At 41.2% G+C, this 24,641-nt stretch overlaps 2 protein-coding genes across 3 annotated transcripts in view; both read left to right on the top strand.

The window, feature by feature from the left end:
- The window catches only part of TMTC4 (transmembrane O-mannosyltransferase targeting cadherins 4), a 56,575-nt gene extending 51,050 nt beyond the window's left edge, over positions 1-5,525 (top strand). For both annotated transcript variants that reach the window (XM_032100126.1, XM_032100128.1), the window contains one exon: positions 460-5,525. In XM_032100126.1, coding sequence (XP_031956017.1) covers positions 460-611 — 152 coding nt within the window. In that variant the 3' untranslated portion in view covers positions 612-5,525. The remainder of the gene's footprint in view (positions 1-459) is intronic.
- Positions 5,526-8,073: 2,548 nt separating this feature from the next.
- GGACT (gamma-glutamylamine cyclotransferase) overlaps positions 8,074-24,641 on the top strand; it is a 28,287-nt gene continuing 11,719 nt past the window's right edge. The window contains exon 1 of the mRNA XM_032100129.1: positions 8,074-8,166. The gene's annotated coding sequence lies outside the window, so the exon portion shown is untranslated. The remainder of the gene's footprint in view (positions 8,167-24,641) is intronic.

Genomic DNA, 24,641 nt, shown 5'->3' with positions numbered 1-24,641 from the left:
TTAAAAAGAAAAAGCAATCTTTTGAGCCTTCTTCCTGCTGGGCAGATTTCTATTTTACTTTCTAGAAGAACTGCCAGCCAGAAGAACAGGGCACTAAAACCAGAAAAGCTGTCACACGATATGACAGATCAAGAGGGCTGCACAATCCAGCCCAGAGGTAGCTGCACTTCAGTGTCTGCAAATTGGTTCATTTATGCTATGCTTGTAACCCGCAATGAGCTCACCAGATAAGAGCTGCCATTTATGGCTCCATTGTAATTCATTCCTTCATCATTCCCATGCCAGTTCTGCTCCCAGGCTTTGCTCCTGCATTTGGCAACAGAACAAGCAGCTACTGTGCCACCAGCAAGTGACAGACCCTTGCTGGAAACAAATACTTCAATGTTGTTTTCTAAGTGATTGGCAAGACTGTACGTTATTCAACAATATTGCTAATGAAATTCCCCATTGATGTTCCAGCTGTGCTTTATCATCGCTGGGGAAACCTTGACTTAGCAAAGAAGCACTATGAAGTCTCTCTGAAGCTTGATCCTATGGCACCTGGAACTAAGGAAAACTACAACCTCTTAAGAAGAAAACTGGAGCAGTTGCAAAAGAAAGGCGGTGCCTGATGTTCCTTTTCAGGTTGCCTGTGCATGCTGTTTATGACTACTGTTACATGGGTACTTCTGACCATGTACAGGATTCAGTCATCATTTCTCAAAAACAGTACCACCAGCACCACACACTTGAATGTCCAGTATTGCCCTCCTACAGATCCTAGCATTTCAGCTTGAGGGATCATTTTATTTTTCCTTGAACTGCTTTTAAAGTCCATTAGAACATTTTTATAGGTAAATGAAAGCAATGCAGATGGAATTTCACAGCATACACTTGTAATTTGATATCTTCATCTGACTTTTTAGTAGCAGGATGAATAGCAGGAGGCAGTTTTATTTCTGAAAGTGATACTTAAAAGTGTAATTTCCTGTTTAAATCCTGATCTTTTCAAGTATGAAAAATATCTGTCCACTTCTGTTTTATTACTGCCTTCCAGTGCCAGTCCTGCAGAGCCAGTGGAAGAATGAATTCTCTCCAGCACATCAGTCTATTCATATAATTTGAGTTAAGCCCTATGCTCATTTCTGTCTCTAGGCTGTGAAGTGTCAGATTTGTACAGGAGTAAATAAGGGCAAGGATTTGACCATAAATATCTCTTGGCCAGTGTACTGCTGAGGTATGCTTGAGTGTAGAAAATACTCTTAGATGGAGATGGAGATTTTAGCAAGCAGCTAGTGAAAAGAAAATGAGGCAACAGAGGAGTCAGGTAGAGTTTCTGTTCTTGTAGGCAGCCTCACGTAGCACAGACAACATGGACAAGTCAGAATTGCTTTAGCTCCTGTGGCAGGTCAGTGGTCTAAGTACGGTATAGTGTCTGTAGGAGCTAATTGCTGTGTTCTCAGGCAATTCAGTGCTTTCTGGTTAAGGACATTATACCTTTCAGCTCCTATATTGCTGGGGAATAAAGAGATAATTTCTGTGGAAGAGTAACTGTGCAGAAGACCTGACCTTGGCTGTTGATCTGTTACCTGGAAGAACTTGGCCGCACCTTTGTCTCCCATGGCTCACGTGTTTGCTGAAAGGGCAGATAAATAAGCATAGCTGTTAATGCATAAACTGAGAACATCGATGTGGGATGACTCAGAGGTGGTTTATGTCGATACCGTGTTACCTCTCAAAAGGGGCTATGCTTTAATACACATTTGAACTCTGGCTGTCCAGAGTTGTTTGTTATGTACTAATATTTACATTCCTGCTTCAGGAAGTAGTCACATGTCTGTTTATTTGCTGGTGGTTGCATTTTCCCGTTTGTTTGGGGTTTTTTGAGATGTTTGTGTTTGTTTGTTTGTTTGTTTAAGATGGAAGTTTGCCATTGGATATGAAAACTGGGGAACTTTACCTGTCTTTTCATGTTCCTTTATTCTTGCCAGCCATGTCCCCTGGAAGGAACTGATCAGTGCAGTATTTGCAGCTTTCCTAAAATGTCCATCAATTAATATGAGACTGTTTAACGTTCTCCACACACAACTCATCTGTGCATGGAACCACTTAAAGTGTCGGGGAAATTCCTGCCGCAAGACAGGATGTTGTATGACCACCTCATCTGACCACCATAGAGCCATTCTACATCTATACCATGTTTTGAACCTCCCATAGGCTACTTTTACATTATAAATTTGCTTGGAAAAGACAGTTGTTTCAAGAACTAGGTGTGTCTACAGAGCACACTGCAATACTGCAGAACTACCAAAGGATCTTCTGACAAAGCTAGCTTGGGTACTACAGGTCATGCAGGTACTTCAATGTAATATTTTTGCCAGACTAACTGTAGATCTAGCCAGTAAGGCTGTGGCAGTGCAGTGCTATCCACAAGTTTTGGCTTTGAACAAACTAACATGGCTTCATTATGTAGAAGGTTGCCATACTGGTTTTAGTCAGAGGGCCAGAGGCATGGATGTGTGCTCCTCTCCTGCAAATACAGCCTGTTTCTCAGCAGGACTAATTAGTTCACATAGGGTACAAAGCCGTTGCAATTGTTTCCATTTCTTCTGGTTTCTGGACAAAATTTTCAGAAACTTGTTTCTGAATATGATATTAGCATACCCTTTAACAAGCATCTGGTAAGCAAAACACTGCACCAGTATGGCTAATCATCATCCAATGACCAGCACAGCTTAGTACCAACTTTTGCATCTGAAAGGTGCTGAAATAGATACACCCTTCAGTGAAAACAGCAGGCTCTTAAGGCCTTCCATATGTAGCCTACTATTAATCAGATGGGGAGAACACGTAGCTTCTTCAGTCATGAGGAATTAAAGCGTTGGGATCTGGCTGGATGAGCTAATTTATAGCAGAAGATAAATGTGTTTAATATAATCAGGTCTTTTCTGTATATTTGAAATATGACATCCTGAGTTTAAATTATTATTCTCATCATAAAGTCCACAAATACAGCTTTCCCTGTTGCTTTCCATATCAGCTTTAAAGACATCTACTAGATCAATATGTATGAGGTATGAATTCTTTCTAGGTCATTATAAACCAAAGTTGTAGAAATTCCTCTGTGGAAGTCTTTTTACTCAAGAGTCTTAGACAGAAGAAACAGACAAACAAATTGAATGTTTTGTTAGTATTTGAAAATAGTGTTTACTTTTTAGTACAGACAACATCATTTCTTCTTGATTAGCTTTCTGGGTACCTGTATATATTTTTGTGAGGGTTTATTTGTTTTATATAATTAATATTCACTGCTATAGAAATGCAATGTGATTACTTGTATAATGGTAATATGAAGCATATCCATATGTCTGAGTGGAATGTTGCAGCAGAATTGTGTTCAAAAGAAGCCACAAAGATGACTGCTTTTGTAATAAAAATTTCCTTAAGACTTTTAAGAATACTAAATATTTTTTTACTTTATTTTCAGAAATATTTTGAAAGTACAAACAGTGCAGTGGCTTTTATTAAAATGGTTATAATGTTAACCTATTTATTGGTTTTTCATACCTCATAACCGACTCCTGGAATAGTGCAGAACACTCAACTTCAAAGAGAAAAAGGTGAAGAAAAAGTGGGCTTGTATATAACAGTAGTTACAAATATTGTCGGTCTTTCCAGTGTGCTGGATTTTTTTTTCCCATTGCTAATTACAGAAGATTAAAGTTTCCTTATCAGCTGGCTTGTTTGATTCTCTAGGGAAATTAAGAAGCCTTTTTTCTTTTTTCTTTTTTTTTTGAGAAAGATTACTTGTTTAAATACAATTCTGAGAAGAGAAATACAGAATTATTTAATGCACAGAATGGAGTCAGAAAAATAGTCACAATGACTGCTATGGATGTTAGTTTCTTTTCACCAAATACTTCCAGTGGAGTTCTCTAATTGTATGTTTCTCTTGTGTCTAGACCAATGCCATGTACATGAAGTTCCCTGTTATTTAATTTAATTTCATACTTAGTATTTAAACTTTAGAGATGTGGATTGTGTGTGTGTTTATGGGCACTAAGAAATAAAAATCTACAATACTTTTGAATGGTTTGTTAAAAATATTGGGCCTATTCACTGGGAACTTTTTCCTTCAGATACCTGTATCTGAGCCCTTCATCCTAGTTTCTCTGTGTAGTCACTGGGGGAAAAAAACTTCTTTAGGATGTGAGAAGTTGTAGTTGAAGGAGGTATTCGTCTTCACTAACTTCAAAGGGTGACTAAGGTGATAAGTTCATGTACATGAAGAAAAATCTCACTGCTGCTTTCAGTTGAAGTAATCTGGTCCCATACACCTCTAGCATTCTCATATATTATTGGCACCAAGAATGTTAAAAGACTGGTATTGGAGCAAACTGGCAGGTACTTGCCTTGAGAGTCAGAGAGTAGCTGGATGAGGGAATGGGAGAAAACAAATAAACTTTTATAAATTTACGACTGATAAAGCATTGAACATCAAATCCCTGTGTATGAAAAAAGAACATTCACGTCCAGTTTGATTCATTGCTAGCTTGTTTATGTTTCTGTAATGAACAGTAACAACTTCTTATTGAATTGAATTTTCAATAGTGTCCTTCATTCCTATTTTAAAAAGCAATTCTAAAGCAACTGTAAATTTGCAACAGTGATATTTAATTTTCTTCTTTAAGTTCCAGTTACTATTTGAAGCTGTAGCTGTTAGAATGTTAAATGTGATAGTATTGTGTGTTTCAGTATGGTGAGGTTTTTTTGTTTCAATATCTTTTGGTGTTTATTTGCTGGTTCCTGCCTGTGTCCCATATTTCACATGAGCATTGGTACATTGACATATCTGTCATTACATGTAGATACCCATGTGCCTCGCGACTTGGCCCTTTCACTGAATAGTGCTTCCTTCCACAGCTCTTGGTGTGTCTCTACCAAATGTGTGTTTATGAGGGCACGTTTAACTCGAAAAGACTAAAATTTGCTAGAAACAAAAGTGAGATCACATGGCTGGATTTCTGTGACAGGAAAGCTGAGGGAGCCAAACTTGTGTCATGGAACACCATGAGCAGCAGGTGCCACTAGTAAAGGGCACTTCAGACTCTGTGCTGGGCTCCACAATAATGTGAAGTGGTTGTACATAGAGGTAATGTTATAAACACAGCAACTTGGACCCTGTGCTTTAAAGAAGGACTATATAGCTCTCCAAGGAAGAGGATGTGCACAGCTGCATGGACTATGGAGCACTGGAGGACTGATTACTTTGTATTAGAAAGTTGCGCTGCAGTGTTGTGGCATGGGTGTTCCGTGTGTGTCAGTGATGATACATGTCAAGTGGTTCAGGGCTTTTTAAAATACGTATTTTTGTTAGGAAAAATCCCTACAGGTACTGAAACTGGTAGCTTGTGATTTCTGAGCTGAACTTTTTTATGTAGTGTTAATCATTTAGATTGCCAGTGGTACACCCCAATTTATTTTCAGCTAAGCAGGAAGTAAATACATTTGTAATTGAAGCCATGAAATAAATCTGCATTTTGCTATCTTTTTTTGCATAGATTTTAATTGTGACAATGGTGTTTATTTTTGTAGTAAGTTTTTGATTCAGGGTTCTGCTACAAGCTAGGAAGGAAACCTAATGGGCCTGGCAGAGTAGTCCTGGGACATACAGGAAGACATTCTTCCTCTTTGAGTAACAGTTCAAAATCTTGATTCAGCATGAGTGTACTTATATTAAATGTGTGTGCCTAAACAAACAAACAAAAACCAGCAGCACTTGAAGAAAATGATGGAATACTTAACTAATTAATTCAGTCTCTAGACCGATAAAATATAGAAAGCAGGAGCTACTGCCCGAAATGCTGAGCAATCTTCTCTGCCAAAATCAGATTTGTTACCCAGTGCACAACAAGCCAGTAATGACACACTTAAGAGAGACACTGATTATTTATTTCAGAGTTGCACAATCCTGGGCTGCTCAGTGTTATTGCACAAATCATGCACACCAATTATCAAAACCTTTTACTCTTTATACATTTTAGCAAACAAAGGAATTAGTGTTCTCTTATTAATTGGTATTCTTTTATTGGTTAATGATTCTCTTGCTTCTCATGCTAATTAGTCCCATGCTCAGTCTTTCTCTTTGGGGTCAGTGGTCCATGAGCCAGTGGTCACAATCTTCCCCTGCTGGAATTATCATTTACCCAGTCAGTGCTGATTTCAGCACAGTTGCTGGGTTGGGTTTATTAGTTTCTTCTTTATCTTGGGAGTTCTCCCAGATGTCTTTGTGGCCTGTAAATTCTGCATTCTTTGTGTCCACTATCAGTGGTACATCCTTCTTCCCAAGCTTTGTTAACCTTCCCCTAGGTCTGAGATCTCTGTAGCATGTCAAGCCCTAAACCCTAACAAGGCAATTCTACCAAGTAATTTGTTTTTCTAACACCTGGACATCACTTAGAGCTTGCTTGTTAGCTGTTGTCTGTTTCACAGATTGAATATCCCTTCTTGTTAATAAGGCTTAAAAGCAGACAAAGAACAAACATCAAAGAACATCCTTTCTTAAGAAAATTTTTACATATTCCACATTTTGCAACAATCCTACCCAGTGTTAGAGGTGGAATAGAATTATTGAATGGTAATTGGGTAAGGAAGTGAATAGTCTATAATAGATGCAACCTAGCTTCCACATAGTACCTAGTCAAGGAGGAGGGACTGACATCAAAATATCACCTGCTGTCCCCATAACCAGGCTACACAATGGTGCTTGTATGCTCCAGTCATAGAATATCCTGAGTTGAAGGGATCCATAGGGATCATCCAAGTCCAACTCCTGGCCCTGCACAAGGCCATCCCCAAGAGTCACACCATGTGCCCAAGAGTGTTGTCCAAACGCTTCTTGAATTTTTTCAGGCTAGTGCTCTGACCACTTCCCTGCAGAGCCTGTTCTAGGGCTCAACCATCCTTTGGTTGAGAAACCTTTTTTCTAATATCCAACTTAAACCCTCCCTGGCACAACTTCACAGCTTCAGGCCATTCCCTTGGGTTCTACCACTGGTCACCAGAGAAGAGAGATCACTGTCAGCCCCTCTGCTTCCCCTCATGTGGAAACTGTGGACTGCAATGAGGTCTCCCCTCAGTCTCCTCCAGGCTGAAGAGGCCACTCCTCATACGGCTTCTCTTCTAGACCCTTCACCATCTTTGAAGTCCTCCTTTGGACACTCTGTAATAGTTTAATCTTTCTTATACTGTGGCACCCAAAACTGCACATGATATTCAGGGTGAGGCCACCCCAGTGCAGAGCAGTGCGGGGCAATCCCGCTGGTGATGCTGTGCCTGATGCCCCCCAGGACACAGGTGGCCCTCCTGGCTGCCAGGGCACTGCTGACTCACGTTCAATTTGCTATCGGCCAGCACCCCCAGGTCCCTTTCTACAGCACCAGTAAAAAGGGTATCTCACTCTTATTCCTCCTATCAATGCGTTCACTTTGAAGTGATTTTACTGTGTGGAGCCTTCGCATGCTTTGCTAAACAGCAGACTGATCCCTACAGAGCCAGCTTGAGGGAGTCTTCAGCTGGGAACTGGAAGCTGCCTGCAAAGGTGGTAAACAGAAAGGCACTTGGCACCCTCCAAGTTTAAAACTCCTGCTTCAGCCGGCTCAAGACCAATCTGTGTCTGCAGCCAAAATGCTTTCCTACAGAGTAGCCAACAGCGTTTATAAAACAGTGAGGAGTTTTTTAAAGGTTCCCTAAAAGCCAGATTGGATGCCAAATGTTGCACTGCTTGACACACGTTTGTTACGGCCTCCAGGAGGCGAGGCCCCGGCGCTCGGGAGCGGCCCTTCCCGGGAGAGCCGGGCGCTGCTCCTGCTTTGGCAGCGGGCGCGGGGTGTCGCGCTCTCCCGGCCCCGGGCCGGGCTGGCCGCCCTGTCCGCGCTCCCGCCAGGCACGATCCGTCCCTCTGGCAGCCGGGGCGGCTCCGGCCAGCAACCCCGGCTCACCCCCGGCCCCGCGCCCGCACTCCCCGCGCTGTCCCGGCCGCAGGGGAGGGAGCGCAGGCAGGCACCGCCCCACGCCCAGCTCCGCCCCGCCGCCTATTCCCCGGAGAGGCGCCCCGGGACGGGTAGAAGGCGGAGGCCGCAGGCAGGAACGGAGGCGCGGAGGCGGCGGCAGCAGCAGCGCTGGCGAGTGAGTGCCCTGGAGAGCGCCGGACAGAGCGGGGCGGGGCGGCGCGGCGCGGTCCGGTCCGCCCTCGCCACACGTGATGCCGCGGGGAAGGGCTGAAGGGATACGGAGGTGCCGGCACGGGCTGCGGGAGGGCCGGCGACGGCCAGGGGCTCCGCTGGCGGTGCGGCACTGTGGGCAGCACCCTGCGGCCGCGGGCCGCGCTCCCAAAGCCACGTGGGAGCCGGCGCGGCCCTGCCCTGCTCTGCCCTGCTCTGCCCTGCTCTGCCCTGCTCTGCCCTGCCCTGCCCTGCTCTGCTCTGCCCTGCCCTGCCCTGCTCTGCCCTGCCCTGCCCTGCCCTGCTCTGCCCTGCCCTGCCCTGCCCTGCCCTGCTCTGCCCTGCCCTGCCGGCGGCGGGGGAACCGGCGGGCGGCCCAGGGCTCCCGGCTGGGGCATGGTTGCCCGTGGGACAAGGGCGCAGCTCCGCCTCAATGTGCGAGGGGCGGCCCGTCGGTGTTACAGCCGAGTGCAGGGAGAGCTGTGCCTGGCGCTGGACCGGCCAAGGGGGTGATCACCTTTGTTCTCCAGGTGCTCAAGCGCATCCTCCAAGCAGAAGTGTACATTATGATCCAAATACTCCTTCTAGTAACATACCTTTCCCCTTGTAATGGGTTAGTGACGTGTACTTGAAGAGCTAATACCTAAATTAGAGGGAAAAGAGAAAGGAAAGGAAATAGTTCAGGTATCATAGATGCAGAGTTTAGCGGAAGGTGCCCCTGCCCACGGCAGGGGTTAAAAATAGACGATTTAAGGTTACTAGATACCGTTTCGAAGCACTTACCTTTTGCCTGCATTGCTTGACCAGAATGTTTGGGGGGGCTTTTTTTTTTTAATCCTCCTCGGCATTTCATTTTGCTATACTTTCGTCTCCCACCTTTTCTGTATCCTTTTCCATTATAGAGTTACATAAGTCTCTTGGTTTTGGGTTAAGGTTCATTTAGTTACATCTGTGTTAATTCCAGGCAATTAACTTCCTCATTTTTTGCTCCAGGAATTTTTTAATTTGCTGCTTCTGTAATTTTTGCTGTGCTTTGAAAATATCGAGGTAGCAACTTCTGTAGAGCTTAACATACAGAGGCACAACTGTAAATACCTCCATGACCAAGTCGTTTCATGTAGAACTCTGAGGAGTGGACTTGTTTTATACACTCTAGTTTAAGCAGGCAGTCAACCTGGAAAAGCAATTTCTTGGCAATTAAAGTTGTTCATTGTGTGACAAAGGCCATTAAGAGAGGCTTTAAATTTCACATCTCTGAACAAAAAATGGGCAAATTTTCATCTCAGTTCTCCCTTCCTCTTGAGAAAAGCCTTAAAAACCTAGACTGTCTCTAAAGTATATTTATCTTCAGCTGGCACTCATCTCCTGCCCTCTCTCCATCATAACTGTCAAAGTCATATAAACAGTAACATGTCTTGTTACCTAAGTGTAGAATAGCTTTCTCTTGCCATGGTTAAATAAAAGCTAAACAGAACACGTCTCTTTTACTGTCTGTCCCAAAACCTGAATTTTTAAGGATGTTACATGTTAAACAAAACGGAAAATGGCCTTTCCATGCATTGCTAATGTTTTTAAATCTGCACCCGACTGCCGACAAATATTAACTACTTGATATGTGCATCATACTTCATTTTCCTTGGGTTCTTGCAGCCTGTTTGCTCCTCACTTTCCAGATTAGCATGGTTTTCTGCCATCAGCTTAGCAAGCAAGTTTCTTTGTGCTTGTTCGTGAGTTTGTTTCAAGACCATTGGAATACTGAACAGAGCTTCGCTCCGTCACAGAAGAGAGTGTGTCGTGTTGTTGGTATGTGTCATGTCATGTACTCCTTACACCTTTTCTTTTCGGTGACTTTATACATGAGATTAGAGTTTTCTAGTGCTCATTTTCTCCTGTCATTCAGAGTGGAAATATTGCTTGGAGCACTTTATTTACAGCAGCATCTCCTTTCTTTCCTTTAGAAAGGCTCACCATGTCAGTTCATGCTTTCCTTGGCTGATATTTGACATGGAAATATAGGTGCCTCTGGAGAGTAGAGGGTACAAGCCAGGCCTAGTTTGCACCAGACATCCTGCTGTCTCTGCCACCCACTGTTCTGCTGAGCACAGCCTCTTCCCTTGGAAAGTGTCATCTAGCACTGGCTTTAGCCCTGCTCTGGGCTAAAGGGAGGCTGGGCTAGGTGACCTTCAAAGGTCCCATCCAACCAACATTCCTCCAAGTCTGTCTGTACATTCTCTTAACTCTTAATAGTAACCCAACCCCCTATTTTAAAGGAAGTTTCCTCTTGAAAATTACTTTCGTCTGACTGCTCATGTAACCACGGTTTTTGCCAGTTCTGCTTCTCTTGTTCCTGTGGTTGTGCTTGTTCTTGGGGAACTTCAGGGAAATGGGGTTGTGTGACTGCCTGATCTACATTGTGACTGCACAAGTGTAGGTACAGGCACAAAGGTGTAGTCATGAGGGTGTTATGAAGTGACAGAGTAAATTCCAGGGGTATGCTGTGGCATTTGCCTTCTGCTACTAGCTCTGGTACAATTTACTCTCGAATGGATTAGCCAAATTATTTTTCTGTGTAATCGTGAACACTATTAATAGTTATTGTTGGTAGAAGAAAAAGGCACTACATTTTACTGTAGTTTTTGTCATTTCATTTTTGGAGCAATGCACTCTTCTATTCCTATTCAAGTCTTCTTATGTGTTTCTCACACTCTAAAAGTTCTTTGAGCTTGAACCTGGTCAAATAATTTTCGTAACTCTTTTGATTTAAGTAGAATTGAATGTGAAACTTGAATGACATTTTAAGTGACATGAACTGCTTAAGCAGAGAGCATGTGCTGTAACAACACATTTTCTATATGAACTGATGTTACCTTTTGTTTTCTCATCTTTCATAGATTTTTTGCAGTATTCTTACAGAAAGGGTAAGTATTACATAGATAATTGAGTAAGAGACAGGGGAAATGGATGAACCCAGTCATGTCATTGAGTTAGCAAATGTAATACCCTTTCCATTCTGTCTCTCTAAAGAGAATGTTTAATACCTTTTTTCTTTAGAAATTGAACTATTCAGGCAGTAGTTAATCACTGTTCTTAACCCAAAATCTGTAGCTATCCAGAATTTTCTGCTCTTTTTTGCTCCAAAGGTTTAATTACATTTTATGGACCATGTCAGATACATCTCTCTTTTCCCCACTTCCAATTAATGTTAAAGAAGGACAGACTGTACCAGGATAATATCATGTCCTATTGATTTACCATTACGGTGTTGTTCAAGAATGGCCTTTACATTAAGATTCTTGGCCACCATGATTTCTTTAAGTGTGTCAGCTATTCGTTGTTAACATCTTGAGAAAACACATTCGGTATCACTGTCACTCCTGATTTTTCTGTTTTACAAGACACCTCTTTTCCTTTGGAATCACCTGCATAACCACCTCTCTCTGTAGCGTTTCGACTGTAATTGCTCATGACCTTTACTAACAGCCAGAGTTACCACTGTATTGCTGACATTCTGACAGAAGTTCTTGGTCACATAGAATGGCTTTTTCTCATCCTTTCCCTCAAGCATTGCTTTTTTACCAGTGCTCTGGATTTCTAGTAACTGAAAGGGAGATCACCCTGCCTGTGCCAGGCTTCAGCTGTACGAGAGTATCTGTATTAGAACAATGCTGAAGTGGGAAAAATACTTGCTATCAAATAATACCAGAGTAACTGCAAGTCTCTTTATCTTCTTTCTCTCCCCTCATTTTGTCTAGCCTGATGCAGCCCACAACTTTTATCACAGTAAAATTCAGGTTGGAAGAGACCTGGGGAGTCACTAGTCCAACCTCCTTACTCAAAGCAGGGTCATCTGTGTGGCCAGACTGGGTTGCTCAGCATTTTATCCAATGTGTCTTGAAAACCTATAGAGATAGAGACTACACAATCCCTCTGGGCAGCTTGCTTCAATTTTTGTCTGTATCTTCAGAACCCTTTTCCTTGAATCAAGTTGTGGCCTCTCTTATCTTGGTTTATAGCTATTGCTTTTTAACTCTGACATGCACTGCTGTGAAGAGCCTGGCTGTGTTTGCTGGACAACCTCCTCACAGGTATGGGAAGACTGCTATTAGGTAAATCGAAAGCCATCTCTTCTCAAGTTGAACAGGCTGTTTCCTGAGCTGCTTTTAACAAGGCAAGTACTGGCTGACTCTTGGCTCCAACAGCAATCAGGGTTGTAGCTTTCCTTTTAGTGAGGAAGCAGATGCAGATAGTAATTTCTCATCACGTGTCTAGAAGTCTTGCTGTTTACTTAGTATTCCACAAGTGTCTGGAATGTTTGTTGGCATTATGTTACTTTCTGGTAAAAGTATCATGCACAATTTCAGTAGTGCTTTGGAATGTTAGTATAAAAGACTTCTCCAAAATATTTTTTTACACCTGATCTGGACTCAAATCTTTTATATTTTATCTCTTGCATCTCTCCATATCTGGGCCTGTTCAGCCTCGGGAAGGGACATCTAAGAGAGGACCTCATCAATGTCCATAAGTATTGAAGGGAGGGTGCCAAAAGGACGGAGCCAGGCGCTGCTCGGTGGTGCCCGGCAGTAGGACGAGAGGCAAAGGGCAGAGACTGATGCACAGGAACTTCCACCTAAACATGAGGCAGAACTTCCTTACTGTGAAAGTGACAGAGCACTGGAACAGATTGACCAGAGAGGCTGTGGGGTCTCCCTCACTGGGGATACCTGAAAACTACCAGGTTGCAATCCTGTAAAATGTGCCCTAGGATAACCCTCTTGAGCAGGGAGGTGAGACCTGGTAACCCACTGTGGTCCCTTCCAACTTGACTCATTCTTGATATCCTGGGTTTCAATCTGTACCTCTGCTGCCACCTTTGCATCTCAGGGACTAAATGTTGTCTACACATCTAGTGAAATATGTCAATGAATACATTTTGCCTGCTGGTGGGCAGGCCAGTTCGTGTACAGGACTTTCAATAACTAAGGCTTTATTGTTTCTGCTGCCACACAGTACTGATAAGAATCATGAGTTTGTACCTCAGCACTGCCCCCTTCTTTCATTTACTTTATTAGATGACACACTTGGCATTTGAAATGTGAGTTTCATATGTATTTCGTGACAAGAGGTGCAGCTCACATCTCTTTGCACCAGCTGGTGAAGCCTGAGTGACTAGATTCCGAACTGTAGGAAATTAAAGCAAGGTGAATGCTACCCTCTGGCTTATCAGAGGCTATTAATAGCATTCTTTCTGAATTCTTCTAATTGAACCCAAGAGTTCGTTGTTTAATTTGCACGTTAAACTAGGCTGGGGTATGGACACTGAATTTTACCACTAAAATCAGTATGTCATTATAATTGTCTGTGGACAATTCTATCCACTGCAAGTTCTGTAAACAACTGTTTCATTCTTGGTTGGATCTCAAAGTGTGTGAATTTCTCTAGAAATCAAAGGTAACAGGTTAGATTATTTCCTATCGGGAGTCCACATTTACAGTAATGCTGAAAGCTTGAAGGAAAATAGAAACAAACCAATTTTCTTCAAAACATTGCTGAGAAAAATGATCTTGGAAGTGAGACTGTAAGTAGTGAGTGAGAAATAAGGGTCTTGTTCTGGTTTACTGTTGGAGGAATGGTGTTTGCAGTGGTTTTGAATGACAGGTAGACCTAGTGATGTCCTCCTGCATAACTCTTGCCTCCCTTTTGTGATGACATTCTTTTGGCCTCTGTTTTTATGTATTTTCCTGTACTCAAGGGATTACAAAAACTGTATGATGGCAATATGTGGAATGAGTGCTGGAACACGCACTCATTGTGGGTATTTACCCTACCCAGCTCATCTGGATTGAGATGACATTATCATATGATGAGGCAGCAGGTTCTTGTTAGTGTTTCAGCTTGAGGAAAAATGGGAATTCCTTCATGGGTTTTGTGAAAAGCTCATGGAAAAAGAGGAGAAATGTTAGGAGTCTAGAGACTAGAGACGGAGCTTAATAACATAAGCATCCCTAGTGACAAATTTAAGAGAAAATTGCTAGATTCCGATTTCTTTATCTTCAAGATCAGATTTAAGCTCACAATAGGACATGTTGAGAGTGAAACTCACCAGAATATGTGGGTGGAAGAACTGAAGACAACTGAAGAAAAGAGTTTTAAGCAATAGCGGTTGGGTGCAGATGATCAGATGAGAGATGAAAAAAATATATACTTGCAATGATTGTCAGCTGAGATGTGATGGACTTGGATTTACTGCCAGGAATAGAAGGAGGATAATAGGTATTAGAGTTCCTTATTCCCCTCATTGCATACCTGCACAGGTGCTCAAGGGAAACTGTGGCTTGAAGAACACCTTAGGCCCAAACTTATTTCTGGCAAAATAAGAACTCTGAAGAGGATGGGACAAGCCTACAGAGGCTAGGAAAGTGAGGGGAAAAGATTACTAGAAATTACTGTGTAGAAAACAGAATCTCTGAATGAATGTCATCTTTCAGATATGTTTGAGTGCGTATCAATTGCTATTGATTATCTTTGAGGCAGTTTTTAGTGAAGCCATCAAAACTTAGATTTTCTGTAGCATGAGTAAGTAGGAGTCTGAGTTCAGTGTTCCAGAGCATTTTCACTGAGAGAGATGGAGTACAGCACATGTACGGAGTGTGGCATCATGTACTGTGAAGCAGTGCTTCGTAAGTCAGGTGCTGTTTGTGAGGTGTGGAGATCATGCTTGCTAAGTATTAGGCTGGGATGTGGGCATAGGAAAATAAATTAAATTTAGATGAGATTGCACTGAGCCTGCACTATATTACTAAAAGGTATAAATAACTGAGACACTATATGAATGGAGAGGAATGTTTTAACACAGTTTATGAAGTGGAGCCCCAGGCTTGATTTTGCCTTAGCTGAAAATTACATAGGGAATAAATCCCAGCAGGATGCTTACCATGCACCTACACATTTCACACATCAAACCACTAACCTGCTCCAAGGCTGCAGTCCTTTCTGTGATGTAGTTCAAATATACCTTCTATGAAGACTTTGAGAATATGAATCCAGCCACAGGCCAAATCTTACTGAAGCTTTCTAAAGCTCATTTCAAACATGGTAAGTAACACAAAGTTACATACTTAGGAACTGTCTGGTTGCGGAGAGTGCCCAAAGGGAAGGTGATATGAAGGGCTCAGAAAGAAGAATCTCTGCCTTCTGAGGACTCTGTAGATAGAAACAGTTCTCTTAACTATTATCTCTAGCAGGGGTCAAATTCAAGAGAGAGTGAGCATAAAAGAAAATCAACATTTAAGAGATTTAAATTATATTACAGGTTAATAATGTATTTGTTTTGATTAAACTGTCCTAAGGCAGTGGGCCTTATTTTGTGATTTGGGTTCCAGGCATAATAAATGTCTCAATAATGTGAATATGTATGTGGTTATGGGAAGCTTCAGGAGACCTGCTTAACAGAAACAAAACATCTTTGAGAAGACAAGCTGGTGAGCAGAGAAAGAAAAGGATTTGATAGTGGTTTTTTCATTTTTCTAGTATGAGGCTCCTTACTGCAATATACTGATGGGCTGGTTATTCCTCTCCCTCCTCTTCTTGTTTATATTTACCTTTATTTATCTTGTCAAAATATCAAGAAATTTAGGTCAAAATATATCTGGATCCATCTGTTCATCTAGTCTGTTCTTTTTACTGCTAGTAGTTATTATATCTTTTAATTAAGTATGCTTAGTGACAGTTTACTATATTAATAGAGGGCATCAAGTATCTTTAATATTATACAGGATGAACTTAAAATTTTGCCTCCTAATTTCTGTATAGCAAAACAATGATTTAATCTCTTTAATTTGTCAGATTGTAGTCTATATGTTTTATCTGTAATTTCTGCTTCAGTATTGGTTTAGGTGGAAACTCAAATCAGGCTCTGTATTCTAGCCGTCTTTAGCAGAGGTTTATTATTATTGCAGTCTTATTGTGAACACAGGAAGTGTTTCTTCATTGACATGATGATCCATTTCAGATTTGAATTTGGTTAACTGTAGTTATTCTTTTGATATAATAACTTTGTGTTCTCAATCTTACAACAGAGTGAGAAAATTATTAAGTCCACAACTGACCTTCCAGTTCTAGGTTTGTCCAACATTTTGATTGGTTTTGGGGCACTTTTTTGGAGAGATTTTGAGATTGACCGTCAGTGTTGTTGCAACCAGATTTAAGCAGGGTCTGGAGAGTGGTGCAACAGACACCAGACCTGGTAGGTGGGATACTAGAAGGAAGGAACAGATGATACTGCCTTTAGGATAATTTGTCTTTCATGACCCTGCTGCCACATCAGGTAATTTGGTTTGACATTAGATGGGTCAAAACTTAATCTATTGGGCTAATTTTTGAGATAATACATGGGATGGATTATTTGTTTGACATCTGCCCCACCCCTCTGTGGTTCTCTATGCCAGCTCATAAACCATCAGCACAACTACATTATCAGCTGGATTTTTACTTTAGGTAGTAGTGATGCTTTGGGAGTTTAATTAGGGAAAAGTGTTAGGATATATTTTCAGTGTAAGTGGAGCAGTCACTCTTTAAGATTGATGATTTTTATCTCTTAATGGGAATAAACTCCCCAGTGGTCATCTACTTTTGTGATCTGTAAACACTCTGCAGTATTAACAGCACCACACAACTTTACTTAGACAGCTCTGCTTGCATCCCAGCTCTCATTATTTCTGTGTTGTGGGCAAAGCTGCTGCAGGTGCAACTTCTGTAGCATCTAAGCTACCACAATACTATTACTTAGCTATCTAAGAAACATGTACTAACATTGTTCTTTTTGTTAAAACCTGTGACACTGCTGTGGATTATGCTCATATGCATGTGCAGCAATTTACCTGTGAATCGCACATGCAGTGGGTGAACAAATGTGTGTGTAAGATTGTTTACTGTATGTCTAGAAAAATAGCAGTGTCTCTTACCTACAGTTGCCACATCAGCAGCTTAGAGGAAAACTACACGAGGGTATAGATTTTTAATGGCTCCATATCAAAGTGATGTATCTCACCAGCATGCTACCAATAGAACAAATAAAACCTATATGCCTATAAGCAAAATATAATTTATATTTTTAAAATCTTTATTAAATAGTTATTTTAGAATTACTTGGGATTAAAAGGTCTCATATCTGTGATCTTAAAACAGGTTTTGAGAAGAAAAATAGACACAACCAGGAGAAGGGTTATTTTGTAGATTCAGATTTATAGTGGCCTTTATGTACAGTATGTAAACCAGGATGGCTGTCTTGGAAGCCTGAAGGGCACAAGTGTGCGTAGCTTTCAGCCTGGGGACCAGAAGTTTCAGAGTGGCAATGGTACCAGTGAGCTTTGCACCTGATCTTGAGGCCGTGGTGTCAGAGGCTTTGGTTGTCCTTGCACTTTGCCTTCTTTCGGTGCTTTTATCAGGCAAAGATGTACGGCTGGGCTGGCACTGCTCCACATTTGAGCCAGTCATACCCCTGCCTGTGCCAGACCCAGCTGCAGGACTAACAACAGTCTTTGACCTGTCTGAGTTCAAGAAGCATTTGGGCAAAGCTCTCAGGCGCATGGTGTGATTCTTGGGGCATCCTGTGCAGGGCCAGGAGTTGGATTCAAGGATCCTGATCAGCCCCTTCCAACTCAGCATATTCTATGATTCTGTGATCTCCGAGGAAGTAGAAAACTTAGATTCATGCCCTCTGTCCAGAGGGCTCTAACCCGTGTCCCATTTGGTCTTGCTTGGCCTTTTGAAGCTAGATCACAGTGCAGAAAGCGATGCAAGATTCATGGGATCAGAAAGTGCTCAGTGTAGCACCTCAGGATTATATCTCTGTGTGCGTTTGGGAAGCATTACATGGAGTAAGAATGGGTGGGAATCCAACATTTCATTTGCTTTTCAGGGTTATTACTATTTGGGAAAGTAAATCTAAAAATTCAAATAAGTGCATAATGTACCATCTTTAAAGACGCAGGGAGTGGGATCTAGACTAGAAACCTCTCCTTAAGGTAGTGGGAATTTAATGACCAGACTTCAGAATCAGTCTCTTGCAGTCTCCATGAGTCCAGTGTTCCTTTCCATGCATAGCATATGAATCAAACTGCCTTTTATGTTTACTTTTAAAGGAGAGCTAAGAGATTGTCCCATCTAGTTCCTTGGCAAAAGGCAAGTTTGGCATCAGCAGTGTTATTTCTGATAGATGTTTGCTGTCTTGCTGCTGAGGATAGACAGCAAAGGATTCCTAACCTTCCTAGATACCTACGCTCTTCCTAGGCACCCAGCTTATCAGGAGTTGGATAGTCTTTCTAATGGCCGTCTTTGGAATTTGAGCTTACTGGATCTTCTGTCAAAGTAGATGTGGAAGAAGCTTACAGCCTTTTTCTCTTCCAGTATGCTTTCATATTCTTAAAGGCAGGACCCTGTTTTCTCTAAAAGAAGTGATCACAGTGCAGGCTGTTCATTTTTGTTGTTTTCTTCTATGGATTTTGGCTTCCTGACTTGTGATTGCTCTCTCTGCAGCTGATCACAGTTCTTTACATGCAGTGCTCAAAGCTGGGCATACTACTCAATTTCTGGCTGGATTAGAGCAGGGTATTTTTTCCAGCCCTACCAAATTGTTGACTCATGTTGAGTTCATGATCATTGTAACTGTCAAATTTCTTTCTGCAGAAATGCTGTTACACTGATCTTTCCCCAGATTTTGTTTATGCAGTTGATTATTCCTGGCTAATCTTAGAACTGTGTTCTGGCCTTACCTGAACAGCTGCTGCAGAGCAGCAATTGTGCAGGGGCTTGTGACTGCCACATTAGCCTTGAGCACAGCCCTGGGAGTCAGGGTGTTACCTGCATCTTTCACATCATTCAGCATTTTCATTACTGGTGCTTCGGTGCTGCTGGAACGAACGTAACAGACTCTGAGCATATGTCCAGTTTGAGATGAACCTCTGATAAATATTAACTAGTCTTTCCAACAGTTTGGGGTTGGTTGGGGTTTTTTTTGTCTAAATACCAACAGTTCTTGTTAAGTCATGTTTTTCTGGCTTGCTTTTGGGAATATCGTGAGTGATATCAGTGTCAAAAGTTCAAAATCAGTGCCAAGGTCAAGACTAAGTACCTAGTATGGATCAAAACAGATGATTTCTTTTCAGTGCCTGCACATCTTACAAGGGATAGAGATGGGAAACTGCCTCTGTGCGCATTCTAAATATTAGTTTTATTACTAAAAGGTCTTCTTTCTTCTATAGGAACTGACTTTGGAAATAGTGGGTATCTCCATCCAAGCGGTGTCCCCTAGGTCTGCCTGGGCACTCTTGCTCGTCAGCTTCACCCTCTCACTGAGTGAGGAGGTGGAGGACACATCAGGCCACTCTGCTGAGCAGCTCCAGATAAACCTTTGTGACCTGTGTATCACTTTACCAGTTGTCCTTCTTACATGCTGCTGTGCATGTAAGCTCATTCTGAGTCAGTGACCACTGAATACATGTATCTTTTGGGAGAAAAGGGTCCTCTAAAACTTTTTTTATTTTTTTTTTTCCCTTTCTAAAAGGGATAAGGGGCTAGGGAGTCCTAAAATAATTGATACCTTGTTTTACAGAAAACTACTGGTGTTTGATTTGGGGTTTGGTGTTGGGTTTTTTTTGTTGTTTTGGGGGGGTTTTGTTCTGAAATGCTGAAGAGAACAAGTGGTGGTGTTACAATAAAACCTGCATGTAAAACCTGTCTAACTCGGTTAACCCACCAGACTTAAGCTGCCTCTTTTAAAAATTACTAATTTATGTTAACATCTGTTTAAATCAAGCATTTTTCTTAATGACTTGCATCCCTTTTCTCAGGCTAAAGATTTTTTCCTGTTTTCCGTGATTATTTTATTCTTTATATGGGTTGATGTTATTTGATACCATTATTCGAGGTTGTATTGCTTGCCTATCTTCCTTTTAGGGGATTTGGAAGTCTGTTATCAAAAAGGTGAACCCACAGATCAGTTTAGAGGTAGTAAATGCCTTGCAGGCACAAAGGAATCTCCTCCAAACATTGTCTATGGATCCTAGATAGGCACTCACCTGAAAATAATTCCTGTATCAGGGTTAGCCTTTCTGTTCTACCTTTAAAATCCACAGTGACTGCACTAAAACCTGCAAACTTGTACCTATGGAAGTGCTTCTATCTTAACTGAAAAACTATTGAAAGACAATATGACTTTTGGAAAGTCTGCTGCAGGAAATGCATGCATAATTAGTGGAAGGGAAGTGTCAGTCTGAGTATGTTTTTACAAAATTAATTATAAATACCTTGATTACATCTTCCTTTGTTTTTGTTACAGAATTTTCTGCCAAAATAGAGACTCTTAAACCTTTTGATTCTGAAATACTGCATTTGCATGTTATAATACAGTATTTTCTCTCTTTCTTGTATCACAAGCTTAGGACTTTTTTTTCCCGAGAGTTCAGGATTCTTTCACTTATTTATTTGAAATGCTATATTAAAAGAAAAACATAACACAAATCTTACACCAGTTAATCTAACTGCCAGCCATAACTCCATTTGGGCTTTGGAAAAAGCATCAAAAGCTGAGAAAGTTTTCATTCTCTTATGCCCATTATCTAAAGATTAGAGCAAATAAATGCATGTACTTTCTCATTAAAAAAAATACAGGGTCACCAGTTATGACTCTTTTCATTTTCCTTTAATTTGTCAATTTTTTATCGGCTCTATTTTGCTGATAGACGGGAAAGAACTGAAATTAATTAAATCTTCTTTGATATTTAACTTTTTATTTAGTGTCTTGGGAATCCAAGGAGCTCCAAGCAATAATCAATCAAAATTTCTCCCCTCTGTCTATTCTCAGTGGAACTGTAATAATAACCAATTAATACAGCCCTAGACTGGACAGAAGGGTGGTGATTAGCCCCTACAAAAATTGATTTCAATTAGCAGAATTCTGGTGTAGCAGAAACCACCATTTAAAGCCTTTTTGCAAAAAAAGGTTTAGGATTTAGCTTGCTCGAAATACTGAAATACAGCAAAATTTTCACTTCATTCAGGCCTTTTTTGACCTTGTCTAAGGGATGAAGGCTTTTAGACACCTTGAGCCTCATTTTTAAAATGACCTGCCATGGTCAGTTAACTGATAATGTATCAATTAACTTAAAAAGTATTGTGTGTGCATTGCTGGCCATAATTTTCTGTGGTTCCACTTCCTTTGAAGTATTGCTGCCCTAAAATCAAAGCACACATGCACACCACTGCAGAGTGTTTCAGAAATATACGGTGTTATTCTGGTGACACCAGGTGTTGAAAGTAAAAAATGTAATGCGTTATGTATTCAGAAGCATGCCTTTACTAATTGATAGTTACTGTGGGGTAAATGGTAGCTAGTGAGGGTTTGTAATTTGACAATAATTTATCTATTTTGAAAGAAATGTTCATGTACTGAAAGTCAGAAGTTATTTGATCATTACCTGTCGTTTTAAGTCATATCAAAAAGACAAAATTAAATCGTCGTATGGTTTCTTTTCTTTCTGTGTGTTAAGTAATATACTGTTTCTTGATTTACATCTGGCTCTCTAATTATATTATTTAATTTTTCCTCAGTTAATTAGCATCACTAAGTGAGTGTTTGCTTAAGGAATGCAAAAGTGAAATTAACTGAGATTTCCAGATGTCCCTAGATACTGTCAAGTCTGGGAGAAATGCTGTTCAGAATAATATTATTCCTGTGTGTGGGCATTGGGAGTTGCCCGAGTCGGCAGTACTGCACAGTGTTTGGGTGGGGAGAGTGGTGCTGGGAGGGCAGTGATTGATTTGTTCAAGAGCTGAAATGTAACTTTCTGTGGCCAAGTTGGACTAAGAAGTTATTTCATAATGTTTTGTGCATTTTCAGTATTGTGTGAAAAATGCTTATCCTTAATATTTTTCAGGTAGCATTATTTTAACTCCAAAAATATGATATTTGGTTAATCTGTAAAATCGTCCCTTCTTATTTCAGCTTTCACTGTCAAATGCATTTGATGTGAGGGTGTACCAGTGTTCATCCAGAACTACTTCTTGAAACTCCCAGGCTGTATTTGCTATAAGCCAAGACCTTTCAGTGGAAGCAGACTGTTTTTAAAGGGTGGTGCCGATGGTATTTACTGGAGGCTGTTCTTTTTAGTTGTGGCTTAAAAATAAATTTTAAGTGGTGCTTGTAAATTTATTTTAGTTAGGAGCAAAGTTGCTGACAGGAAGAGCAGTTGTATCAGCTTGTGCTGAGATGTGTGTGTTGAAAATGTCTGCTGATCCCAGTACAAGAGGAAACTTTTCACTTAGAAGGATAGAGAAGTCTTGGGACTTGCTGTTCCTGTCCTACTTAACCTGTTCACTCACACTGAAATTTGAAAAAGAAAAGCTTGAGGAAGTGAATTGGAGGATACTCTATGTACTACTGGATATTTGGGACCTGTTTGGAAAGGTGGGATCCCAATAAAATAGCAGCAGGTGTGAATTGTTTTCTTATTTCCACAGCATACCCTGAGAAAGCAGGAATATAGTGAACCATTGTCGTTTCTGCCTCATGTCCCACGGCATGGACAGGGGACAATGGCACTTTCCCTTCCCATGCTGAGATCTGTGCATCCCCTTTGGTCTGCTCTGTTGACAGCTAATGTAGCCAGTTTAGCCATCGTCTTTTCTCAGAATTTTGGCCCATATTTGGGGTGTGCAAGGAGGCTGTTGTGGGGACATACTAAAGCTAGTCAGAGGATATGCTAATTTATAATTGAGGCTTAATCACCTTTGCTTGGGACCTGCTCCAGTCCTAAACTGGCTACATCTTAAGATGTAGCTTGAGGAGTTCAGAACATTTTATATTGTAATATTGCCTAATTCATGCCGCTGTTCTCAGCACAAAGTCTAGATTGATGGATAGGTGTAGTTGGACACTCTCCTAGATATTTCAATGCCTTAAGGTATGTGAGTTTCCTCTGATGTGCACACAAAGTAACTTGGAAGACTTATGTCTCCAGAATGCTGATTTTTATTTTAAAAAATGTTTAAGAGTTCTTTTCAGCTGCCTATATGCTGTCATGATGCAGAAACGTATCACAGATGGAAACCACCTGGTTTGTAGAAGTAAAATCCTTCCCAAAAGCCATTAGAGTGTGTCCAGAGAAGGGTGACCAGGGTGGTGAAAGGCCTCAAGGGCAAGACTTACAAGGAGTGGCTGAGGTCACTTGGCTTGTTCAGCTTGGAGAAGAGGAGGCTGAGGGGGGACCTCATCACAGCCAACAGCTTCCTCAAGGGGGGCAGTGGAAGGCAGGTGCTGATCTCCTCTCTGGTGACCAGAGATAGGATACAAGGAAATGGGATGAAGCAGGGGAAGTTCAGATTGGACATTAGAAAAAGGTTCTTCACTGAGAGGATGACTGGTCACTGGAACAGGCTCCCCAGGGAAGTGGTCATGGCACCAAGCCTGTCAGAGATCGAGGAGAGCCTGGGCAACGATGCTTGTCACATGGGTTAGCTTTCGGCAGTCCTGTGAGGAGCTGGGTTTTGGACTTCATGGTTCTTATGTGTCCATTCCAACTTGAGAGATTCTGATTCTTTTATTGCCTTCAAATGATGAGTCCCCAGAAGCTTGTGTCTGTGGTCCCCAAGCATATGTTCTTACACTATTATTAAAAGCCATCTTACTTCAATTACACAGTTCTTAGGCCATCTCATATGGCTGTAGCATGAACTGATGCTCTTCTGGATACAGCACACACAGATGTGGTAGGCACACAGCTACTTGCTGTAGTAAGATTACTAAGAAATAACACTGATTCCTGAGGAATATGACTGGTAAATTTTGTCTGTGCTTATTACTTCTTATTTTAATATAGTCCGTTCTAATCTTCCCTTAACTTACTCCTTGTTCATAGACAGTTCTTCCATGTGACTTGGTCTGGAGCTATTTTCACTGCTTATTAAATAATGGACTCCATGTCCACTGCATTATCCTTGTCAGAGGTTGTTTAATGACACTGGCCTGGCTTTTTTGCATTCAGAACCACATTGCATATTACTCCCCTTCTCATTTACTTCCAGTACTTAACTCTGTTCTTCTTTCTTTATCAAGTTACTAACAGAAATTCTTTCTCAAAGGTCACTGAAGAGAGGCTGCATGTATAAAGCTATTTTCATTTATGTAAATATTTTATTTGTAAATAATTGACTCATATAACTTAAGAGGAATATTATGTAATGTCTTCCTGTTACAGCCTTACCCCTGCTATAAGATGCCCTTCGTTAAAGCTTCTTTCTAGGCATTCTGGACACTGGCAAGGAGACCTTGAATTAGCGTACATTCTACATGTCATCATAAAACCAAAATAGCTTTTATCTGCAATTGCAAATGTATATGTAGAGATAGGGAATTATTTCCATCAGTAATTCTTGTGAGACTCTTGG

This window comes from Corvus moneduloides, chromosome 2, assembly GCF_009650955.1.
Source record: "Corvus moneduloides isolate bCorMon1 chromosome 2, bCorMon1.pri, whole genome shotgun sequence".
Classification (NCBI taxonomy): domain Eukaryota; kingdom Metazoa; phylum Chordata; class Aves; order Passeriformes; family Corvidae; genus Corvus; species Corvus moneduloides.
Note: the sequence above shows the minus strand (reverse complement) of the source record. Positions and strands in the feature narration are given on the sequence as shown.